This window comes from Mytilus edulis, chromosome 7 (genome assembly GCF_963676685.1).
Source record: "Mytilus edulis chromosome 7, xbMytEdul2.2, whole genome shotgun sequence".
NCBI classification, from domain to species: Eukaryota; Metazoa; Mollusca; class Bivalvia; order Mytilida; family Mytilidae; genus Mytilus; species Mytilus edulis.
This window is the reverse complement of record NC_092350.1, coordinates 24558706-24578872: the sequence shown is the minus strand read 5'-3', so window position 1 is coordinate 24578872 and position 20167 is coordinate 24558706. Positions and strand designations below refer to the sequence as shown.

General features: G+C 30.9%; 2 protein-coding genes across 9 annotated transcripts in view; one reads left to right on the top strand and one right to left on the bottom strand.

The window, feature by feature from the left end:
• The first annotated feature begins 444 nt into the window (after nt 1-444).
• LOC139482823 (E3 ubiquitin-protein ligase TRIM33-like) lies at nt 445-5500 on the top strand. The gene is made up of 3 exons (XM_071266869.1): nt 445-583; nt 1540-1682; nt 4415-5500. The coding sequence occupies exons 2-3, from the start codon at nt 1597-1599 to the stop codon at nt 5250-5252; spliced, it is 924 nt and encodes a 307-aa protein (XP_071122970.1). The 5' UTR covers nt 445-583; nt 1540-1596; the 3' UTR covers nt 5253-5500.
• Nucleotides 5501-8747: 3247 nt separating this feature from the next.
• LOC139481094 (mediator of RNA polymerase II transcription subunit 25-like) overlaps nt 8748-20167 on the bottom strand; it is a 44332-nt gene continuing 32912 nt past the window's right edge. For 4 of the 8 annotated variants that reach the window (XM_071264191.1, XM_071264187.1, XM_071264189.1 and 1 more), the window contains 8 exons: nt 20019-20120; nt 19438-19503; nt 18994-19041; nt 18417-18474; nt 17117-17155; nt 12194-12315; nt 10691-11391; nt 8748-9812 (listed from right to left, as the gene is read on the bottom strand). In XM_071264191.1, the coding sequence (XP_071120292.1) occupies nt 11191-11391; nt 12194-12315; nt 17117-17155; nt 18417-18474; nt 18994-19041; nt 19438-19503; nt 20019-20120 (636 nt within the window). In that variant the 3' untranslated portion in view covers nt 8748-9812; nt 10691-11190. The remainder of the gene's footprint in view (nt 9813-10690; nt 11392-12193; nt 12316-17116; nt 17156-18416; nt 18475-18993; nt 19042-19437; nt 19504-20018; nt 20121-20167) is intronic. The other 4 variants (XM_071264194.1, XM_071264192.1, XM_071264190.1 and 1 more) reach the window with 1 other exon arrangement.

Below are 20167 nucleotides of genomic sequence, written 5' to 3'. Positions count from 1 at the left end.
TTCTTATAACTGTTTACTTTATAAACAATCAATTTATGAAAGGTTTGCTACGAGCATCACTGAAGAGACATGTATTGTCGAAATGCGCATCTGGTGCAAGAAAATTGATACCGTTAATTTTATTGCTATATATCATATCAGTGTTAAAATACTGAAGACCTAGCACCGTAAGACATGAAAACAAGTTTATAAATTTCATGCATTCGAAGCACTTTTCTTGATTTTTCTTCACTAGGAACAGTAAAAGCTGAATAGTAAAACGCCAAGGATTTAAAACAAACGAAACAGTCAAGAAGAGAAATGTTGGACAAATTAATCGGAATATTACTTATTTCATAATAGTATTATAATTATGTGATGCCACATAATAATTTTTCGTAAATACACATTTAGAAAATCACTTTTTACATATCTAGTTTTATGTACAGATAGGTTATCACCTGCACACGACCTAAATAGACTATTGACTGTACGTAATCACAACTGGGAAAGTAGTCAAGTTTTGTTTTCGTGTTTCGGAAATCAACAGCACAATAGACCAGCTACACAACAGACAGATATTCGGGAAGCTCAATATCAAATAGTAAGTTACTCGCATACTTTACTGACATCTATTGTGTATATAGGTTTACAAAAAAAGGTCAGAATATTATCGATCTAACGCAACACTTATTAAATGATAACCGGTAATATGTAACACCATATTATTAAAGGTAGGACAGAGGTGAATGTTTTTCTGTCAAAACAGCCAGATTTTGTTGTACATGCAACATTTTTTTTTCAATTAGATGGTCTTATGAATATTTTGACCATATATTCTCACTCAGTACAACAATTAAATCAGTTTTTCAATTTTTGTATTTAGTTTTAGATTTTTAATCATTTTGCCACGACCATTAAACTAAAATAAATTAATTGTCAAAATGCGGATCTGGTACGGTAAAATTGTTACCACTTGTGTTTTTTAATGATACGTAATTCCGTGTTACTATACATATTATTGTATGTAAGTGGACCGGTTTCCTAATTAATTCATGTAAATATGAGGATTGTATTTAGGCAAGAGTATTGCCACACACATGACATAAAAGAGGAAATGATAAAAATCTTATCAGAAGACATTAAAATTCACATTTTTGTTGCGGTTAGAACTCCCACATTTTGACAATATTCTCACTAAGTACTGTCTATATTAGACAGTTGAATGAGGGAGACTTGTTAGAAGCAATGAGTTTGTGTGAGATGTGGTTCTTGAGTTGCAAAATTGTTATTGATTTAAATTTATTCCTCTTGTAATCAACGGATAAATCTACCACGTTCTACTGGATATTTTTTTTTAAGTCTGTGATGGGTGTAAAAAACAACCAATTTCCTTTACAAATTACTCTCAGCGAATTCATCTACGTCGTTACTTCTCTTCGGTGAGATATAGAACTCCATGTTATATAACCGAATGACGAGTTTAATTAGGTATATATCTAAGTAACCAAAACAAATTACAAATACAACCTTCAAACTTCTATTAATGTTACATTTCAGATTCTTTTTCCAACTTTGGTCTGGTTGTTAAACGAGTGTTTTGTTGCAACAGCTGACATGGGTAATAATAATACTGTTGTGGAAGCGGATACCAGTAATTGTAGTAATGTTGAAGCTGATCCGTTTGATTCTTCAAATAATGTGTAAGTTTTAGACATTGATTTATTGCTCGTTGTGTGATATTTTGTAGTAATTTACCAATCATCACTTATCTTTTCAGCTATGGTCTATCGGTTCTGTCTTTTTGAAACTTGAGTATGAACCACTTGTGATTTTCGTATTAAATAATTCAGGTGCTTTACAATATTACTATTATTAGGATTATGCTCAGTAAAAATTCTATTAAAAAAAATATTTTTTTAATTATGATGGTCAACAGGGCAGACGTCTGTTATTCGTTGCTTTATTTTGGTTGAGGTCCGTCATGTTTTCTTTAATAGTTTTGTCATTGATATGCGACTGTTTTTGTTTGATTTAGCCCATACATCAATCCATTCATAATAATGAAAAAGAAAAGGTGACAACTCTACGATATATGTTATCCATCGGATCACCATTGATGGTGATACAAGGCTGCAAAACACATTCTGTATATATTCGTCTCAATAACAGCCCAACCATGTTTAGACCTGTAAAGGGGTAGGTCCGGTAAGGGCCGATTTTGGCCTCAAATTTCAGGTTCATCTAACGAAATATTTTGGACACTTTTTAAACACTTAAGTGTCTATTTCAATTGATTCAATTAGTTTATGTGACAGATTTTAACTGATTAAGTCATTAAAAACGCTCCGATTCAAGCTTAAATATGAAAAATCTATCAAATATGCAAAAAATAGTCACTTTTGAGATGGTTTTTGTCAAAAATGAAAGAGGCCGCATCCGTGTTCATCCTCAACCTTTATATATGTTATGTATTATCATCATATACAACTTCCATTTCAATATTATGAATGAACACGAATGCGGCCACTTTCATATAAGACGGAAACCGTCTAAAATTTAACAAGAATGCTAAAATTGTGAATATTTCAGTTATTTGGCATGACTTAATGATGTTAGTATCCGATATATGTACATTGTATTGTCAAAAACAGCCCATATTTGTGTAGCAGAAGCATTCTACTTTCCAATAAATAGCTAAAAGATTGCATTCAAAATTTTGTGAAACTGCTATATTTTAGGGGCAAAAAGGGGTCTTACTGAACTTACTCGTTTGTGGAAGCAAATTTTGTTTTTCACTGGCCGGGATTCGAACTCATGGTACTTATCATACAATTATTGCTGCGACTGCATTCTACATTAATTTGTAAGATCCTCTACGATAAATAATTCAGCTGATCTGTAATATTCTATCTTCATGCCTTATATATTAAGTACAGTGTTATGACGCTAGATAAAAATGACGAGGAATAATAACACCCAGCCATCGAAAGCCTGATTATTGTTAAGACCTATGTGAAAGGAAGGAAAGGAACAAAAGTTTGCTTCCGCCAAGTTACCGATCTAAAATTGTTTGGCTGTTATAGACGAATTATATATGTTGTGTACAAATTGTAATGTTGTACAAATTATAACAAATTATAATTTGTACATTTAGTACAAGTTGTAAGTGTTTCATGAACCGCTGAACACAAATGGATTATACAAGCACACAGTCTTTTCTTTTGCATATTTCTGTTATCTTTCTGTGACTTCATGATACAGTCTTATATTGAACATTCATACAAAAAATATTTAAAGAGCACAAAACGACTTTTTATGGATATACTTTTGTATCATGAGAAAAATAAAAATAGAATTTAAACCATACAGGTATCCTAATTTACAGTTTTAGAACAACGAGAAAAGCATTAAAAGTTAGGTTGAAGTATATAGATTTGAATTTAAGACGTTAAGCTAATAAATCTTAGAAGATAAACTTTTATCCCCGGCTTAGTATATATCTAGGATTTTGATTGGTTAACGCACGTCATTACAAAACCCATAGCCCCTGGGTGTTGCTAACCCATATCCCCGGACGTTGCTAACTATTATCCCGAGTTTTCCTTAGTTCCGTGATTGCTCCATGTGAAATATTGAATTTTGTAGGTTATCCATGATGTTTGTAATTAAATATTTAATTCATTAACGATTTTGTCCTATTATGCCGATCATTTACATTTACCAAAGGGACAGTCTACCAAAGGTAGTACCCTACACCCCGTAGAAACTATGTAAAATTTCCAAATTTCAATAAAACTTTTTTAGATAATGAAAAAAACGTTGTTTTCACGTTACATGTTGTACCCGAATTTCCATAAAACTCACCCGATTCGGACTAAGACCGGGGATAAATTCGTTATCTACGTTCATATCCGTACGCCTCATGGTGTACTTGGGTACTTCAGGGTGTTAAAATATCCATATCTACGGATATATACGTAGATAACTTATAGTATCTACTAGTGCAAAAAGGTCTTTGTCAAAAAACTTATAACTTGTACAAAAACCCTGTACAAGTTATAATTTGTACAAACTTACATCTTGTACACAACATATATACAGAATGTGTTTTCAACCTTGTATCACCATCACTAGTGATCTGATTGATAAACTATGGTGTAGAGTTGTGACTGGTTCAGACGTACTTATATGATAATTAAATTATGTGACTGCATGTTACCGAAAGCTTGATTTTGTTGAGCCTATGTGGTCAAGTGGTCTAGTGTGCCGAGCATAGTGCTAGGTGATTTTGTTTCAGGATATCTCAGTAGCATGAGTTTGAATCCCGGCCAGGAAAAAACAAAAATTTGCTCCGCAATTATCTTTTCTATGGAGACAGTATATATATAGGCGAATTTCGTATTTATATATTCACTATTATTCGTATTTACAGAGAGTTCTGCCGGCCGTGCAACAAGCAAGAAAATAAAAACCATGCAGCTTACTGGTGTACCAGCTGTCCAGAATTACTATGTCAGACTTGTTATGTTCATCATAGAGTTCTCAAGGCAACCCAAGATCACAAACTACTTAGTATAGACGATTACCACATGATAGGCTCAAGTATAGCAGAATCCATATCCCAAAAAGAGGCTCGTGGTTCAGGGCGTAATGTCCAATTAAAAGAGGACCGTTTGAAGAAAAAAGATATCAGACAAGATTTGAGTTCGACGATTAAAACAATGACGACAACGATTGAAAAAGTTAGAACAGATTTACACAATAACCAGTTGGATAGCTCAGTCTTGGAAAAAAATAGAACTCTCTTTCATTATGAAATGATAATTGGTCGACAACGAGTAGAACATTTCCTAAATGAGATAGAAAATGACGTAAGACAAAAATATGAAATAGCATTTACAACTTCCAAACAAATCGTTCAGGAGAATATGTCAAAGATAGAATACAAACTAAATGTTTTACAGAAGAGAACAAAAACAGCAGAAAACATTAAAGAATTCGATTTTTCTGAATCACAGATTAATCTTATCAACAAGAAATTTCAACAAGACAATATGGAAGACAAAATGCAAATTGAAAATCTCATTAATGGAATGAAAAATGTTTCTATTGTTGCAAATCCCGTTTTTACCGTTAATGTAGAGGCAAAACAAATAACCGTCGGCAACGGATTTCAAGTTTACCATTCCGAGGGTATTAATAATCACCCAGAGATTGATGAAATAGAGTCAAGCTCATCGACAATAGAGGCAGAGGCAGATCGACAATGAAAAACATTTTACTAGACGATGCTTAACGTACTTTAGGCGATGTCTAACGGGAGGGTAAAAAAATACATACAGTGTTTACTGTATAATTCCACCCATTTAATTTTTAATCCATATTGAATCATAGAAAAATGGTTTTGAACCAACCTCTAAATGATCCATGATTATGTAATGAGTAATATCCATATTGCATTCATGCTTAAACATGTTAAATTCACATCCGTAAAAAACGAATAAAAGATGTTTTGTTTTGTACTTGTTTGGCTTTATAACTATAATCTGAGCGTCACTTATGAGTCTTATGTAGACGAAACGCGCGTCTGGCGTATTAAATTATAATCCTGGTACCTTTGATAACTGTTTACACCACTGGGTCGATGCCACTGCTGGTGGACGTTTCGTCCCCGAGGGTATCACCAGCCCAGTAGTCAGCACTTCGGTGTTGACATGAATATTAATTATTTGGTCATTTTTATAAATTTCCTGTTACATAACATTGAATTTTTCGAAAAACTTAGGCTTTTCTTATCCCAGGAATAGATTACCTCCGCCGTATTTGGCACAACTTTTTTTGAATTTTGAGTCATCAATGCTCTTTAACTTTGTACTTGTTTTTGGCTTTATAACTATTTTGATCTGAGCGTCACTGGTGAGTCATATGTAGACTAAACGTGCATCTGGCGTATTAAATTATATTTCTAGTACATTTGATAACTGTTATCAAATACTAAGTACAATGTGACAATAGACCATGCTCACTATTAGTTTTTGTAAGAAATATCCATGGATGCATGTAAAAAGAAAAATCGCAAAAATACTTAAAACTGCTAGGAAAATTCAAAACGGAAAGTCCCTAATCATATGGCAAAATCAAATGATAAAACACGTCATATTACTGACTTGGTACAGGCGTTTTCAAATGTAGAAAATGGTGGATTAAACCTGGTTTTATAGCGCTTAACCTCTCACTTGTATGACATTCGCATCGCATTGCATTATATTTACAACGATGCGTGAACAAAATAGACATGATAGGTAGAAGTCAAAATAGGGGCACAGCAGTCCTCACTGTATCACAATCTCAATTAGAACAAAAAACAAACAAATATTTAACAAAGAAGCTCAAAAAGCATCTATCAAATTTAACAACCACATTCATTAATATACTAAACCCCTAACGGGAAGGATTGTGCCTGATGTTCATATGATGAAATCATAATCTTTCAGTCAGTTTAATTGAAGTCTGGAGCTGGCATGTTATTTAACTGCTAGTAGTCTGTTGTTATTTATGTATTATTGTCATTTTGTTTATTTTCTTTGGTTACATCTTCTGACATCAGACTCGGACTTCTCTTGAACTGAATTTTAATGTGCGTATTGTTATGCGTTTACTTTTCTACATTGGCTAGAGGTATAGGGGGAGGGTTGAGATCTCACAAACATGTTTAATCCCGCCGCATTCTTGTGCCTGTCCCAAGTCAGGAGCCTCTGGCCTTTGTTAGTCTTTTATTATTTTAATTTTAGTTTCTTGTGTACAATTTGGAAATTAGTATGACGTTCATTATCACTGAACTAATATATATTTGTTTAGGGGCCAGTTGAAGGACGCCTCCGGGTGCGGGAATTTCTCGCTACATTGAAGACCTGTTGGTGACCTTCTGCTGTTGTTTTTTTTTTCTATGGTCGGTTGTTGTCTCTTTGGCACATCCCCATTTCCATTCTCAATTTTACATTCATTGCTTACTTACATATGTATTTTAATTCAAGCAATAAGGGATTGAAATATTTGAAGTCCTATGACTACATTCACATCAACTCTAGTGCTAAGTCTCGTGTTTGACGTCAAAATGTAAACGTCACACAAGACGAATATATTCTAGTTGCTCATTTTTAAAAGTTGATTTTACTTTTGCAATGACTTTTTGTTTATATCTAAATATATTTAGCTATGTTGAAACACTTACATCATGTCAAATCATAAAAATACAAATCTTTTTATCATTTAGAAAACTTTCGACTTCCATTTTTGCTTAAATGGGTGCAATTTGGGTACTGTGACGTTATAACCTACATGAATAGTTGTTATTAAGGGCCACATTATATATTAGTGCAAGATTTCTTTCAAATGATAAAATAGTCCTGGTAGAAAATCCCGATGCTAGATTTCTTGTATACACACAAATGGACATATAACATGTATATAGTTGCTGTCGGGAATAGGACACAATCTGTAAAATTACAGATCAGACAACTTTACCGGTATCTAACTATAAAATACCGCTAAATTAGGTTAGTAATGAGATGGGACACAGACACATCGTACTGAACAACCAATTGATGATGTTGGCCGTAAAACTTAAGAAGTATTGATTTCAGTCGTTCTCTCTCTGATTGAAATATTAAAACAGTTTGAGCAGGTTTTGAGCAAGGTGCATATCTTTGTAGTGAGAACATCAGAAGTATTTGGAAGTACATATCAGTGTTAATTGTTTCCTTGTAAATGAGGTTGATACCCTAAGAAAAAACTAAAACAAAATTATATGATGAAAGAGTAGGAATCCAATTTGGTTTCAATAAGCTGACCTCAAAATTTAAGTTAATTAAAAAGATGTAAATGTCTCTCTCCTTGTAGTAACTAGTAACCTTTATCTGCAAGACTTTCAACACGAAATCTAACATATTTCACTATGTGCACTCTTGTTTATCAGATTCTTTTGTTTACACAAATATTTACAATCTGATGAAAGAGCATGTAAATCTGTAAATCTATTTTCAGAGGATGGTATTTTAGATAGTTTGTAATTTTTGTGAATCGAGCAATGTTGTAGCACACAACAGGAATCCACTTGGTTGTTTCGTTGACCTTGTTGAAGATTAATAGTCCATCTGATGGTGATTCCGTATCACAATTTGGTACATCATATATATAATATATTTAAAAATGTTCAACGTATTCAGTAACTGTTTTTAAAGATCTTCTTAAGAAGAAAGTATCTCAAATAAACCTATATTTATTGGTTCAGGGTATGTTCACATGCTTTTGGTGACATATGTTTTTGATTGTGTTAAGCCATCTTATAGATATTTATAGTGTCTTTCTATATTGTAATGTTACACCACTACCTCAGGTTAGGATTAAGGTTGGCGCCTGTTAAAACATTTAAACCCCCTGCATTTGTTTGCACCTGTTGTCGTTTGTTGGTGTGGTTCAAAAGTGTTTTTCGTTTTTTTTTGTTTTTTTTATAAATATATATAGACCGTTGGTTTTACATCAGTCATTTTTGAAGCCCTTTATTGCTTGCTTTTCGGTGTAAGCCAAGGCACTGTTTTGAAGGCTATAGGTAGACCTATAATGGCTTACTTTTTACTAATTGCAACTTGGATAGAGAGTGGTATCATTAGCAATCATATCAAATTTTCTTATATCTATATATAAACAGGAAAAATCTTGCCTCTTTGTGTTTTATGCACTAAAAAAATAAAACACTGATTCAAAAATAAAAGCTAACAAATTTAATTGTTCAAATGTACAACAAGTTTATTTTAAAGCACTTTAACAAATATAGCAATCAACAATATAAAACAACTTCATGAGATGACATAAATAGCATGTACAAATGTATACAAAATGTAATGCGTCTACTGTCAACAAAAAAATACTGTAACAATGTCAAAAATACAGTGTTGACAATTTGAACTGACAAAATACAGTGTTGACAATGTTCTGACAAAATATAATGTTAACAATTTCAGCTTAAAAAATACAAAGTTCACAATGTAATCTGACAAAATTCAGTAATTGACAATGTAAACCAACATATTATCTATGATTAGTTTATTTACAGAGTTCACAATGTAAACCAACATATTAGAGAGTTGACAATGTAAACTGACAATATACAGCGTAAAAACATCATTGATCATATAATTATCTGAAAAGACAACTATATCCTTTTATTACTTTATGTGCATCATAACTCTTGTAAACAAATACTGTGTTATTTTTCAAAAACAAGGTGGGTCTACAAAATAAATGTTAGTAACTGTGGCAAGATAAACTATGAAGGAACTGTTTAACATTCACAATTCCTGGTAATAATGATCAAAATCAAATTAATATGATAGATACGACAATGATTTTTTTTTCTGTAATGGGCTAGAATAAAAATATGTAATTCTAATGAAAGGCATTTCATTTTACAAAAATAATAAATAAATAATAAATAGTCAGCATATTTTAACAGAACTTATGTAACAGTTTCAGTACTTTCAGCAAATACAATACAAGATAAATAACAATCTATGAATGATAAAATAAGGAGTGGGGTATGAATTATAATAGAGACAATGTTAAATTTTTGATTTTTCTAGATATTATAATGTCCTTTAATTTCATCCTTAAACAAACATGTCATGTCCATTGTGTGATAACATCAAGACTATATCACAGGAATGGTAGGGTCAAACATTTTCATTTAAAAAATTGGCAATAAAGTGTGCAGTTCTATCAAAGAATGCATGTGTTCCATATAATGTTGGTAAAAATGGTCGTCAATGGGAAACCTCCAAAATTAAGGGGACTCGCGGGTATAAATCAAGTTTTTTTTTTAATATAGGATTTCACTATTTTTATGCCCCACCTACGATAGAGGGGTATTATGTTTTCTGGTCTGTGCGTCCATTCATCCGTCCGTCTGTTCATTTGTTTGTCCATCTGTTTTTTTGTCTGTCCCACTTCAGGTTAAAGTTTGTGGTCTAGGTAGTTTTTGATGAAGTTTAAGTCTAATCAACTTGAAACTTAGTAAACATGTTCCCTATGATATGATCTTTCTAATTTTAATATCAAATTTAGGTTTTGACCCCATCTTCATGGTCCACTGAACATAAAAAATTATAGTGCGAGTGGGGCATCCATGTACTATGGACACATTCTTGTTTTCTATAAATGAACTTTATGATATACTTAATAGCAAAATAAAATTAAAAAAATGGGGTCACCATTCATTTCAGCTCACAATCTGCCTTCAAAAGAAGCATGCATTTTTGTTAAGGTACCTTTTTTCTGTTGAACTAATAAGAGAAATAGAGGTAATATAGAAATAAAAAAAAGAACGTAATTACAGAAATCATGTAAATTTTACAGTTACGTAGTTTAAGTACAGCTTATTTGAAAAATATAATATAAAAATATAGGTCACCGATGAGTAAAAAAAGATATTTCAATTTTAATGCAAAAACATGTCATTTTTGCATCAAAGGGAGATAGTTTGGAGCTTTTTCAATGATATAACATTTTAAAAGTCATCTGTGGCCAAAACGAATTGTTTTTCCCATTGATTTTTGTACCATATCATAAAGTAACAACTAAATGTGTAATAAATAAAATTTGTAATGAAAACAAAAATCTTTAAAAAATTTCTGAAATTTTTGTACGTGCGAGCCTCCTTAAAAAAGATGGTACACATCATCATGTCATGTCCTGTAGATGAATTTTGTTATGTAATTTTAAGGAGTTGATGATTGAAATAAAGTGTGGAACAAGACAATAATACCTGACAAAAGAAGTGATTCCTTTGTATGGTTACAGCTTCGTTGTTAGGCAAAACTATAAATGACTGATGACTTTTCTTTGGCTTAATATTGTATTACAACTTATCATTTGGTCTGGTACAACTCAGAAACCAGATAATCTTACACTCACCTATAACAATATACCTAAATAAGAAAGCATTGTTGTTCTAAGGCAATTAATGATATTTGATAAAAATTTCATACAAATAAATATTAAATACTTGCACAAATCTATAAAATGACAAAACATTTATTTTCTTGGTCATTATAAAATCTTTTTATGAAAAATGTCAAATTGCACTTCTACCTCACAAGATATGTAATCTCATTCTGGATATTTTCTTCCTCCATAATAACAGAAAACAAGTTTTTAAATTAAATCATTGAAGTCGAAATTGTCTAATAAGTTTGATTGGCCTTGACCCATGACCTGACCTTGCTGACCCATCTGCATTGAATTAGGCATCATCTGTTGTGCCCCTCCCATCACGTTCTGTTGTCCCTGTGGATTGGGTCCTCGGAGCTGTTGCTGCATCATCATTGGTGGCTGTCTAATCTGCTGGCCTTGTTGCTGTAATAATCAATTTGAAAATTAATAATCTTAATGACTCATATCAACTCCTAGCAAGAGTATAACTAAATAATCTGCACAAAAAACAGCTTTTACTTGCATTTTGACTTAGAAGAAAACTCACTTGTTGATCAACTCTTGTTGCTACTAACCTGAATACATTTGACAAAGAAATAGTTGTTGTAATTTATGATTACTGACTTCTTCATTGTTTCTTATTATTACTAACTCGAGTGTTTTTTTAATTGGAAATAGTTGTTGGAGTTATTGATTAGTGACTTGTTATTGATTATTGTTGTAGCTTACTGTAATGCCTATTGACTAGATAGGGTTTGTTGTAGTTGTTTATAACCGCCTTAATGATTGACTCTTTTTGTTGTTTATTATTTTTGGCGTAAACAATAGATTTTGTCGTTGAAGTATACTGAATCATTGATTGGCTAAGATTCTTTTAACTCACCTGCTGACTCCAAGGTAGTTGATGACTACTGACTTGTTCATAAGCTCATGTTGTTGTAACTTACCTCTTGACTAAGCATTAGTTGTTGTAATTGATAATCATAGATTTGTTGATAAATCTTTGTTGTTGATACTTACCCAAATTCCTGTCGACTCAGTGTAAGTTGTTGTAAGTGATGATTACTGATATGGATTGACACATGTTGCTGTTACTTACTTCACTGACTTTTGCCTTAGGATTATTTGTTTCAGTTGATGATTACTGACATGTTGATTGACCCTTGATTTTACCTACCAGTTGTCTAATCAGTACCTTTATTAATTGGCTTATGTAGGTATTTACCTGTTGACTGAGCAAAAGTTGTTGAAGTTGATGATTACTGACTTGTTGTTGACTAGCCTGTTGTTGTTGTTGTTGTTGTTGCTGCTGAAGCTGTAATCTGTGTTGATGAAGCCTTTGTTGAGCTGGAAAATAATGAAGGTGGTTTGATGAACTCATTAAACAAAATTATGGAAATTGGATATGGTTTTACACAAAATTTAAGATCTGTATTAAACCTTAGTTGTTGTCTTTTTAAAACTGATTTATGCTGGGGAAAAAACAGGCAATAATAAAAAACATTCCAGATATAAGTATAGAACTTTTTTTACTCTTATAAAAATTAAATTAAAACCTGAATTTTGATTGGAAATCATTTTGATGCATGGATATCATTGATATACATCAAATGCTCAATTTTGGAATACAGCTATTGAACTTGAGTATACTAAGAGCTATGGTGGGATTACTTCAAAGAAAATATAATTTTTCATCTCCAAACAGAAATTATTTTGTGTTTGACAGATCTTTACACCAATCTTCAAAAGGTTTATGTTATAGAATTTTCAAGACTGAATTTAAATTTGAAAAGTATTTGTCGACCTTGCCTTTTAATTTTTTATATACTTTGTGTAAATTTAGATGCGGAAATCATCGTTTGCCAGTGGAGACAGGAAGGTGGCAAACTATTCCGAGATCCGAAAGGTCTTGTAATCTCTGTAGCTCTAAAGATATTGGCGATGAATTTCACTACATTATGTCATGCAATTGTTTTAACATAGAAAGAGAAAAATATTTACCACACTATTGTAACAAAAATGCAAACATTATTAAATTTAAAAATGTATTCTCATCTGAAAATGTTGTAGAACTAGAAAAATTGTGTAGATTTATACGATATATATCATTGAAAGTCTGTCCTCCTGGTTAGAGGAACTGTAATATTATTATAATGTTATTATTTTCACACTTGCGAAACAAAGATATGTATTATATATGAACTGTTATTATCTCTGTAGCTATGTACTAGTTTATGAGAATAAAATCATTCATTCATAAAAGTGTTTACATGTACAACTCATCACTCTTAAACTAATAATCAAATATAAAGTCACAATCTGTTAATTAATTTCCGAAAGTTCTGTGGCGAAAAAATTGTTTTTATGCAATATGTTGAAAAATTCAAAGTATCAGCAAAGAGGATGTGATAACCTCATGTATCTGAAAACCACTCACAATTAATACTTATTTCTTATTACTGTCAAGATGTGGTTCCAATATGAAGTCATGCTTTTCAGTTATTTTCTAAGAAAAGGGCGATGAAAATAATTGGACAAGGTGATTACAATCCAGTGATATTAAACCACTCCACATTTTTAAATCCTTATAAAAATTGATTAAGACATATGACATGTATTATTTATATAAATGTATATAGTTTTTTTTACAGTCTTCTGTTGAAAATAAAAAATACCTTGAATATTATGATTATAGTGAGCTTTTAAGATACGGTATTAAAACAATCATTTCATACGAAAGTTTTGCTTTTTTATGATACATTTTAAATGTTTACCTTTTTGACATGATAGTTTTAATTTTAAAAGAAATGCAAAAAGTCTACAAACTCAACACACGAGTGCTATAGTTTACAACACGTTTGCAGATGACCTAAAGCTGATTCAAATACAACATATATATTATATATATGCAAGTCTAAGTAATTCTGTATTGATCTAAGTACAGAAAGAAACCATATATGATTCATGCCTATGAGACAGAGAGCTGTGCAAACAAAGATAAATTAAATAAATTACTGACTGCGGCTTACTGTAGTATAAAATTGAGGGATCTTTAAGTCTTATTTTCAAACATTGTTAGTAAATTATTCTGCTTATGAAATTGTAATTCATGGTATAAATAGTGTTCGTGACAATTTATTTTAGATTTGAACCGATTAAATATTTAAATGACAGAAAAGTCCTCACAACTATAAAATGTCAACAAAATCTTCCAACCATTGTGGAATAGTTTCTTATTTCAATCCTGCAAAAAAGTTCAAGTAAGATTGAAAATTTAATTCCCCTGTGTGTATTACAAAATCATAATACTGGGATTCATAATTATTTGAGGGATTTCCATTTTCTTTGATTTAGTGGGTAAAGGTTGCTCTGGCTTGTAAGCAAACTTTCACTGTGCTTAAACGGCTATGGGTAATTCACAGTCGAAGATGGCAGACTCTAAACTCGTTGATATAAAATTGATACAAAATCTACGTTTTGTGACGTTTTTCATGCTCTATGTAAATATTGATAGGATTATAGAATAAAGAAATTACTTATCATCAACATAAATTTGTTAGTTTTTAGTTCACATTTGCGCAAGGACAACTTTTAAAATATGCATAAGATGTCTGTAACTTATTAGTAAAAAATAATCAGACTGTCCGTAACTTAATTCTCGAATGTGGATAACTTTTTTTTCAAAATTATTAGATTGACAATTTCAACAATATTAAGGACATTAAACACTATTAAACCCCTTAATTATTACCTAGATTTATACAATTATGATATGCTACAAACTAACAAAGAGACAAAAAGAACACAGCTATTAAAAAGAGTGTCACAGATTTACCGTTAATTTTTCCCGATTTTCATCTTCCGCCAATACAATAGATCGTGAGCAGGTATTAAAAGGAAGGACCATCAGTATTTTGTGATTTAAATTTGTAATGCCTGTACTAAGTCATGAATATGACCGTTGTTTTCCATTCATTTGGTGTGTTAATTTGAGCTTTTGGCTTTGTAATTTGATAAAGGACTTGCAGCTTTTAATATCTATTTGAGTTCGGTATTTTTGTTATTTATCATTTCTTTAAAACATTTACATCCATGAATATCGATTCTTTGAGAATAACAGATATCATGCTAAAGTTACGGACATCACTTGATATAATGAAAAAAGTTACGGACAAGTTGTTTTCAAGTTACAGACATCTTAAGTGTTTTGGAAAATCGTGCTGTAATAGTTTATTTCAAAGTATTTAATCATGTTTTACATCATTACATTGCAAACTTTCCCTAAAATATTGATATAACTTTTTAATTGCTGAACATTTATGTTGTACTTATGGTATTGTTATTATATAAGAGCGAACTTTCTTACCGACGCCAGGTGGCTCCAGTTACCCACAGCCGTTTAAGCACAGTGGTAAATCCATGAAATAAAATATCCATATTACAACACTATTTTTCCTGTAGCCACGAAAATTGGTACCAAATGAAATTTGATCCACAGCATCTTGTATATATGGGAGGGTAAGCAAATAGTATGAGATTTAACTTAGACATATTTATGTAGAAGAATATGGTATCCCTGTCATCTAATATTGCTTGCCTTTGTATTTTAACATACTGACTTCATTATTAGATCCCATTAATAGAGTTATTGATACCTTCCTTACATTAACATCATATATACTTTTTTAGCTTTTTATTTTGACTGTTCTGACATCATAGTCACTTTTTTTTAAAAGATCGGATGCGAAAGAACTGTCCAAAAGGAATGAATCTCAATTGTTCTCACTTTAGGGTTCTAATGGGTTTTATTCACCAATTATTTTAAATATGACAATCATATAAGGAAGAAAATTTATCAGTAACAGAACAACAGTTTGTTGACGATAGTTTATCAGTTTTGTACAGTAAATTCAGAAATAATCGTGAGATTTTCACTAATGTGAATAATGAAATTGCTTAAAGGGGCACTAGCTGTCAAATTCATTGTAACCGATTTGACTCAAATTCTCATATTTGGTTTATAACAATGTAAAACATTTATCCAAACTATCAAAAGTCTAAAATAAACAGTTTACAGAGCATGGGGTAGATAATATATAGGTTCGTTTCGTGTGTATTTTAGTCCAGACGCCATCTAATTAACTATCGATTTGACCTCAGATGACCATATAAGCGATGTAAACAAAAATAAAGATACGAATAGATTAAACCAACACGTGCAATTGCATTTTTATAGGTCTGTTTGATTTTATTTTATAGATTAAAAATAGATGTTTCTCATTGTTTTTAACCGTATAAAAATGATTTTATGTGCATCGAATTAGTAATCACATGATTTACCGTAGTTTCACTTTCATTGTTGACATTCTTTTTCTTTAAATAACCAGTACACGTACAATGCATGCGTTGTCAATCTCTAGCTAGGGGTTAACTTGAAGTTCACATGAATACCGGTTAGAATGATGATGACGTTTTCACTTGCAAGTGAATCAGTCAAAAATTATGTTTAATCGCTTATTTCAACAAAATTAAAGGAAATTGATTGCTAAAAGCAAATTATTATTTCATTATTCCAATTTGATTAATGATTGATCTAAAAAAAAAATCATACTTTATTTTTTTATATATATCGTAGCTAGTGCCCCTTTAAGTATCGCAATCATACAAATTGACATTCTGATATCGTGTGCAAATATCTGTATGTAGCTTTATCTAAAATCTCAGTAATTAAATTTCCTTTTTGGTTCACTTTTCAAAAATTACAATAATAAATGTGTGAATTAATTTCTGAATTTACAGTAATTCACATTAGCATATGTTAAAAACCTTGTTTATAATTGTTTAATTTACATCAGCATACACAATAAAGAACCTTTTTATCATATGTTTAATTCACATTAGCATACATAGAAAAGAACCCATCTAACTATAATAAAAAAATACCCAATGTCCCCTATATTTAGAATTAACAGAGGGAAAGGAAGTAAATTTATAAGATACAATTTCCTCATCCAAAAGCCATATCTCCAATATGATTGTATTTTTAGAATGACCTGAAATAAAATGTCATGCACCATCCATTTAGCATAGTATGGGATGCTTGCCATGCATCATGGGATAGCCATCACCATAGCGACAATGTACCTACCACTATACATATTTGGCGGTGGACCAAAATATATCTCATCTAAAAGGATACAGCAGGAAATAAGAGAAATAATGTTAAAGAAGATGGATTCTAAAAATAGTTGTAATGTAACAAAAATACTACTGTTTTATAGATGAAAATAAAACATAGAATATCTCTATGGGTCGAAGAAAAGAAAAAGGTATCTAATATTTGAAATCAAAAACTTAAAGATATTAAATAATAAGATAATATTTCAACATTGACTATCAAATCTTTAATTTCTAATCTGATCTTCATTTATACACCACTTTACAAACCAATTAGGAAAAACAAAATTAAGGTACCTTTGTTTGTTCTAAAACAATTCTAATTTATACTAGAGGATCTGAAAAGCCTGTGTAGCTTACCTACAATGGCCACTTTTTGTCGGAAAAAATTATGGAAGGGCAACAACTCTATGGAGAAGTATTGGTAAATAATCCTGCTGGTCATTTTTGATTTTTTAAACTTTCTATCAATATACTGTACTTGTATGAAAAATAGTTATCAAGATAAAAGGCAAAAATGCAAAAAAAATGGTAAAAATTAGCATTAAAAGGCAGGCTGCTATCTAAAGCTTCTATCAATAGAAAAAAGGGGGGAATCTTCATTACAGGGCAATATAACTTCAATATTAAAGGAGTTATGCGTCAATTTGACCAAAATGCAATATTGCATCAAAAATACTTTTTTTCTCGATCGGAATGAAAGTGGATTTCTCTAATATGAAGGCCCATCCATATATTATTCCTTATAAGTTTGGGTATGATGGGGCAAGGTATTGTCAGAAATCAAATGTGATTCTCCTATTAAATGGTAAAACCTCAATGCAATGTTGTATGTTCTATCATTGCTGCCATGAATTCCACATAATAAGCATGACATGATAGAGTATAGAGGCCATGCATAAAGTCAACTTTGAAATTATTTAGTTTTCATGTTCAGAAAAAATTACAAAACTCATTCCAGAAGGCTTATGAAGTTTTTAGAACTAAATGAGGCATACAATTTATGTTTTTGCTCTAACGACAAAAATGGAATATTTAAATGTTTACACAATGGTTACCAAATTTTGGTTTTAAATCACATGGCCTTTCAGACAAGCTGGGCTAATAAACATTTTGACAAAAAATATGAATAGAAAATTGTCACAAGCTCATTCCAAAACTTATTTTTAAAACATCTTAAAAACAGAAGTTAAAATAAAGCAGAAACAATAAAATGTTAATATAAAATAAAACACACATCACATCATTTTTTTAAGCAGACACCAACTTACCTAATAACTGTTGTTGTTTTTGTTGTTCTTGTAATTTTGCTTGCTGGATCTTTTGTTGCTATAAAGAATTCAAAAAAAATCATATTAAAACAAAGAAATAATTTTTGTCTTCTCAAAAGGATTCAATTGTATCATTCTGACTGACATATATCTGCTATATATTTGATGTGGAAATATAAACATAAACCATTGAACTATGATAATTTGTGAATGTCGAAATGGGAAAATAAAAATGGATACAGCATTATACATAAATCCTGTAACTTAAAAAGTTTTTGATTCTTCATAATGTTTTTCTATACAATGATTCTATACGAGTATTTATGAATCCGGTTATAAAATTTGATACAAAATAATAACTTATTTTGGCTTATTTAGTAATCAAGGATACGAGGCTTATAATTTAGTACACCAGATGCGAGTTTTATCTTCATAAGGCTATTCAGTGACTCTCAGATCAAAACAGTTATAACGCCAAACAAAGTTGAAGAGAATTGGTTTAACTCACAGCATAACAATGATTTATTTTCAATAATGAGACCCAAATATTAAAGCTATATTTTAATTCAATAATTACCATCGCCTGTTGTTGCTGAAGTTGCTGCATGTTCCCAGCCTGTGGCACCTAGCAAAATAAATAATTGTTGTCATAATATATATATAATATTTTATCCTCAGAACACCAATTTTAATATATCATGTAGTATTGATCAGAAACTGTACATAGACTCAATGTTAGTTACAAAAATTGAAGAATTAGAAAATTGATGAATTTTAAAGTATGATAAAGTACTTCCGTTGTTTTTATACTATAAATCATAACAAATTTGAAACAGATAAAAAGGGTTTGCAGTTTAGTCAGGCTTCACTATATTTGATAAGGTATTTAACTCCCTAATTAATAGATGTCTATGCCAAGTCTTTTATCTCTCTATATATTTTTATAAAAAAACATGTATGTGTGATGCTGTTATTACTTTATATAAAGCAAAAACTGAACAAATTAAAATAATGTCAGTACCATATTTGAAGTCTGTGTAACCATGCCAGTAGATGGCATTGTATTCGTTGGTCCAGGCTGCTGCATCTGAAAAAAATGTCAAAAAATTTATTAATTGATGATTTTTTGTTTCTATGCAACATTATACCCTTATCATGATGAAGATTTAAAAATTATTTTAAAAAATCGCAGATTATTTTTTTGGTTTTAAAAGATAAAGTAACATTCCCTATATTCTAGACCCAGGATTTGTACCTAATTTGACAGGAGTTATTGCCTTTCAAATAAAATTCTACTAATTTCCTGAAAAGAAAAGTAATAGTAAAATAAGGATCCAACTATTCAAATGTTACACTCCAAACATTGAACACTGTAGTTTTTTATAATTGACTGAAAACTAGTGAAAGTAACAGAATTTTATCCTTAACCAAATGTTTTTCTTGTTAATTAATTAACCCTTCTAGTGTTTTTTTTTCTATAATAATCTTTTTTTACACAAAATCTTCTTGGTAAATGAAATTTAAAGGCACATATATTCTTCAGTTCTCATAAAATAACTAAAGGGGTAAAATATTACACCTAAAACTTTGAACAATAATTACCTGTGGGGAATTTGCCATGCCTTGTCCCATTTGTAAACCACCTTGAGGCTGCTGTACAAATTGCTGTGGACTTCCTCCAGCCTGCTGCTGGGCCTGTGCTTGCTGTAAAACATAGTGATAGAATAATCAAGGGGGAAATAAGTTTAAAC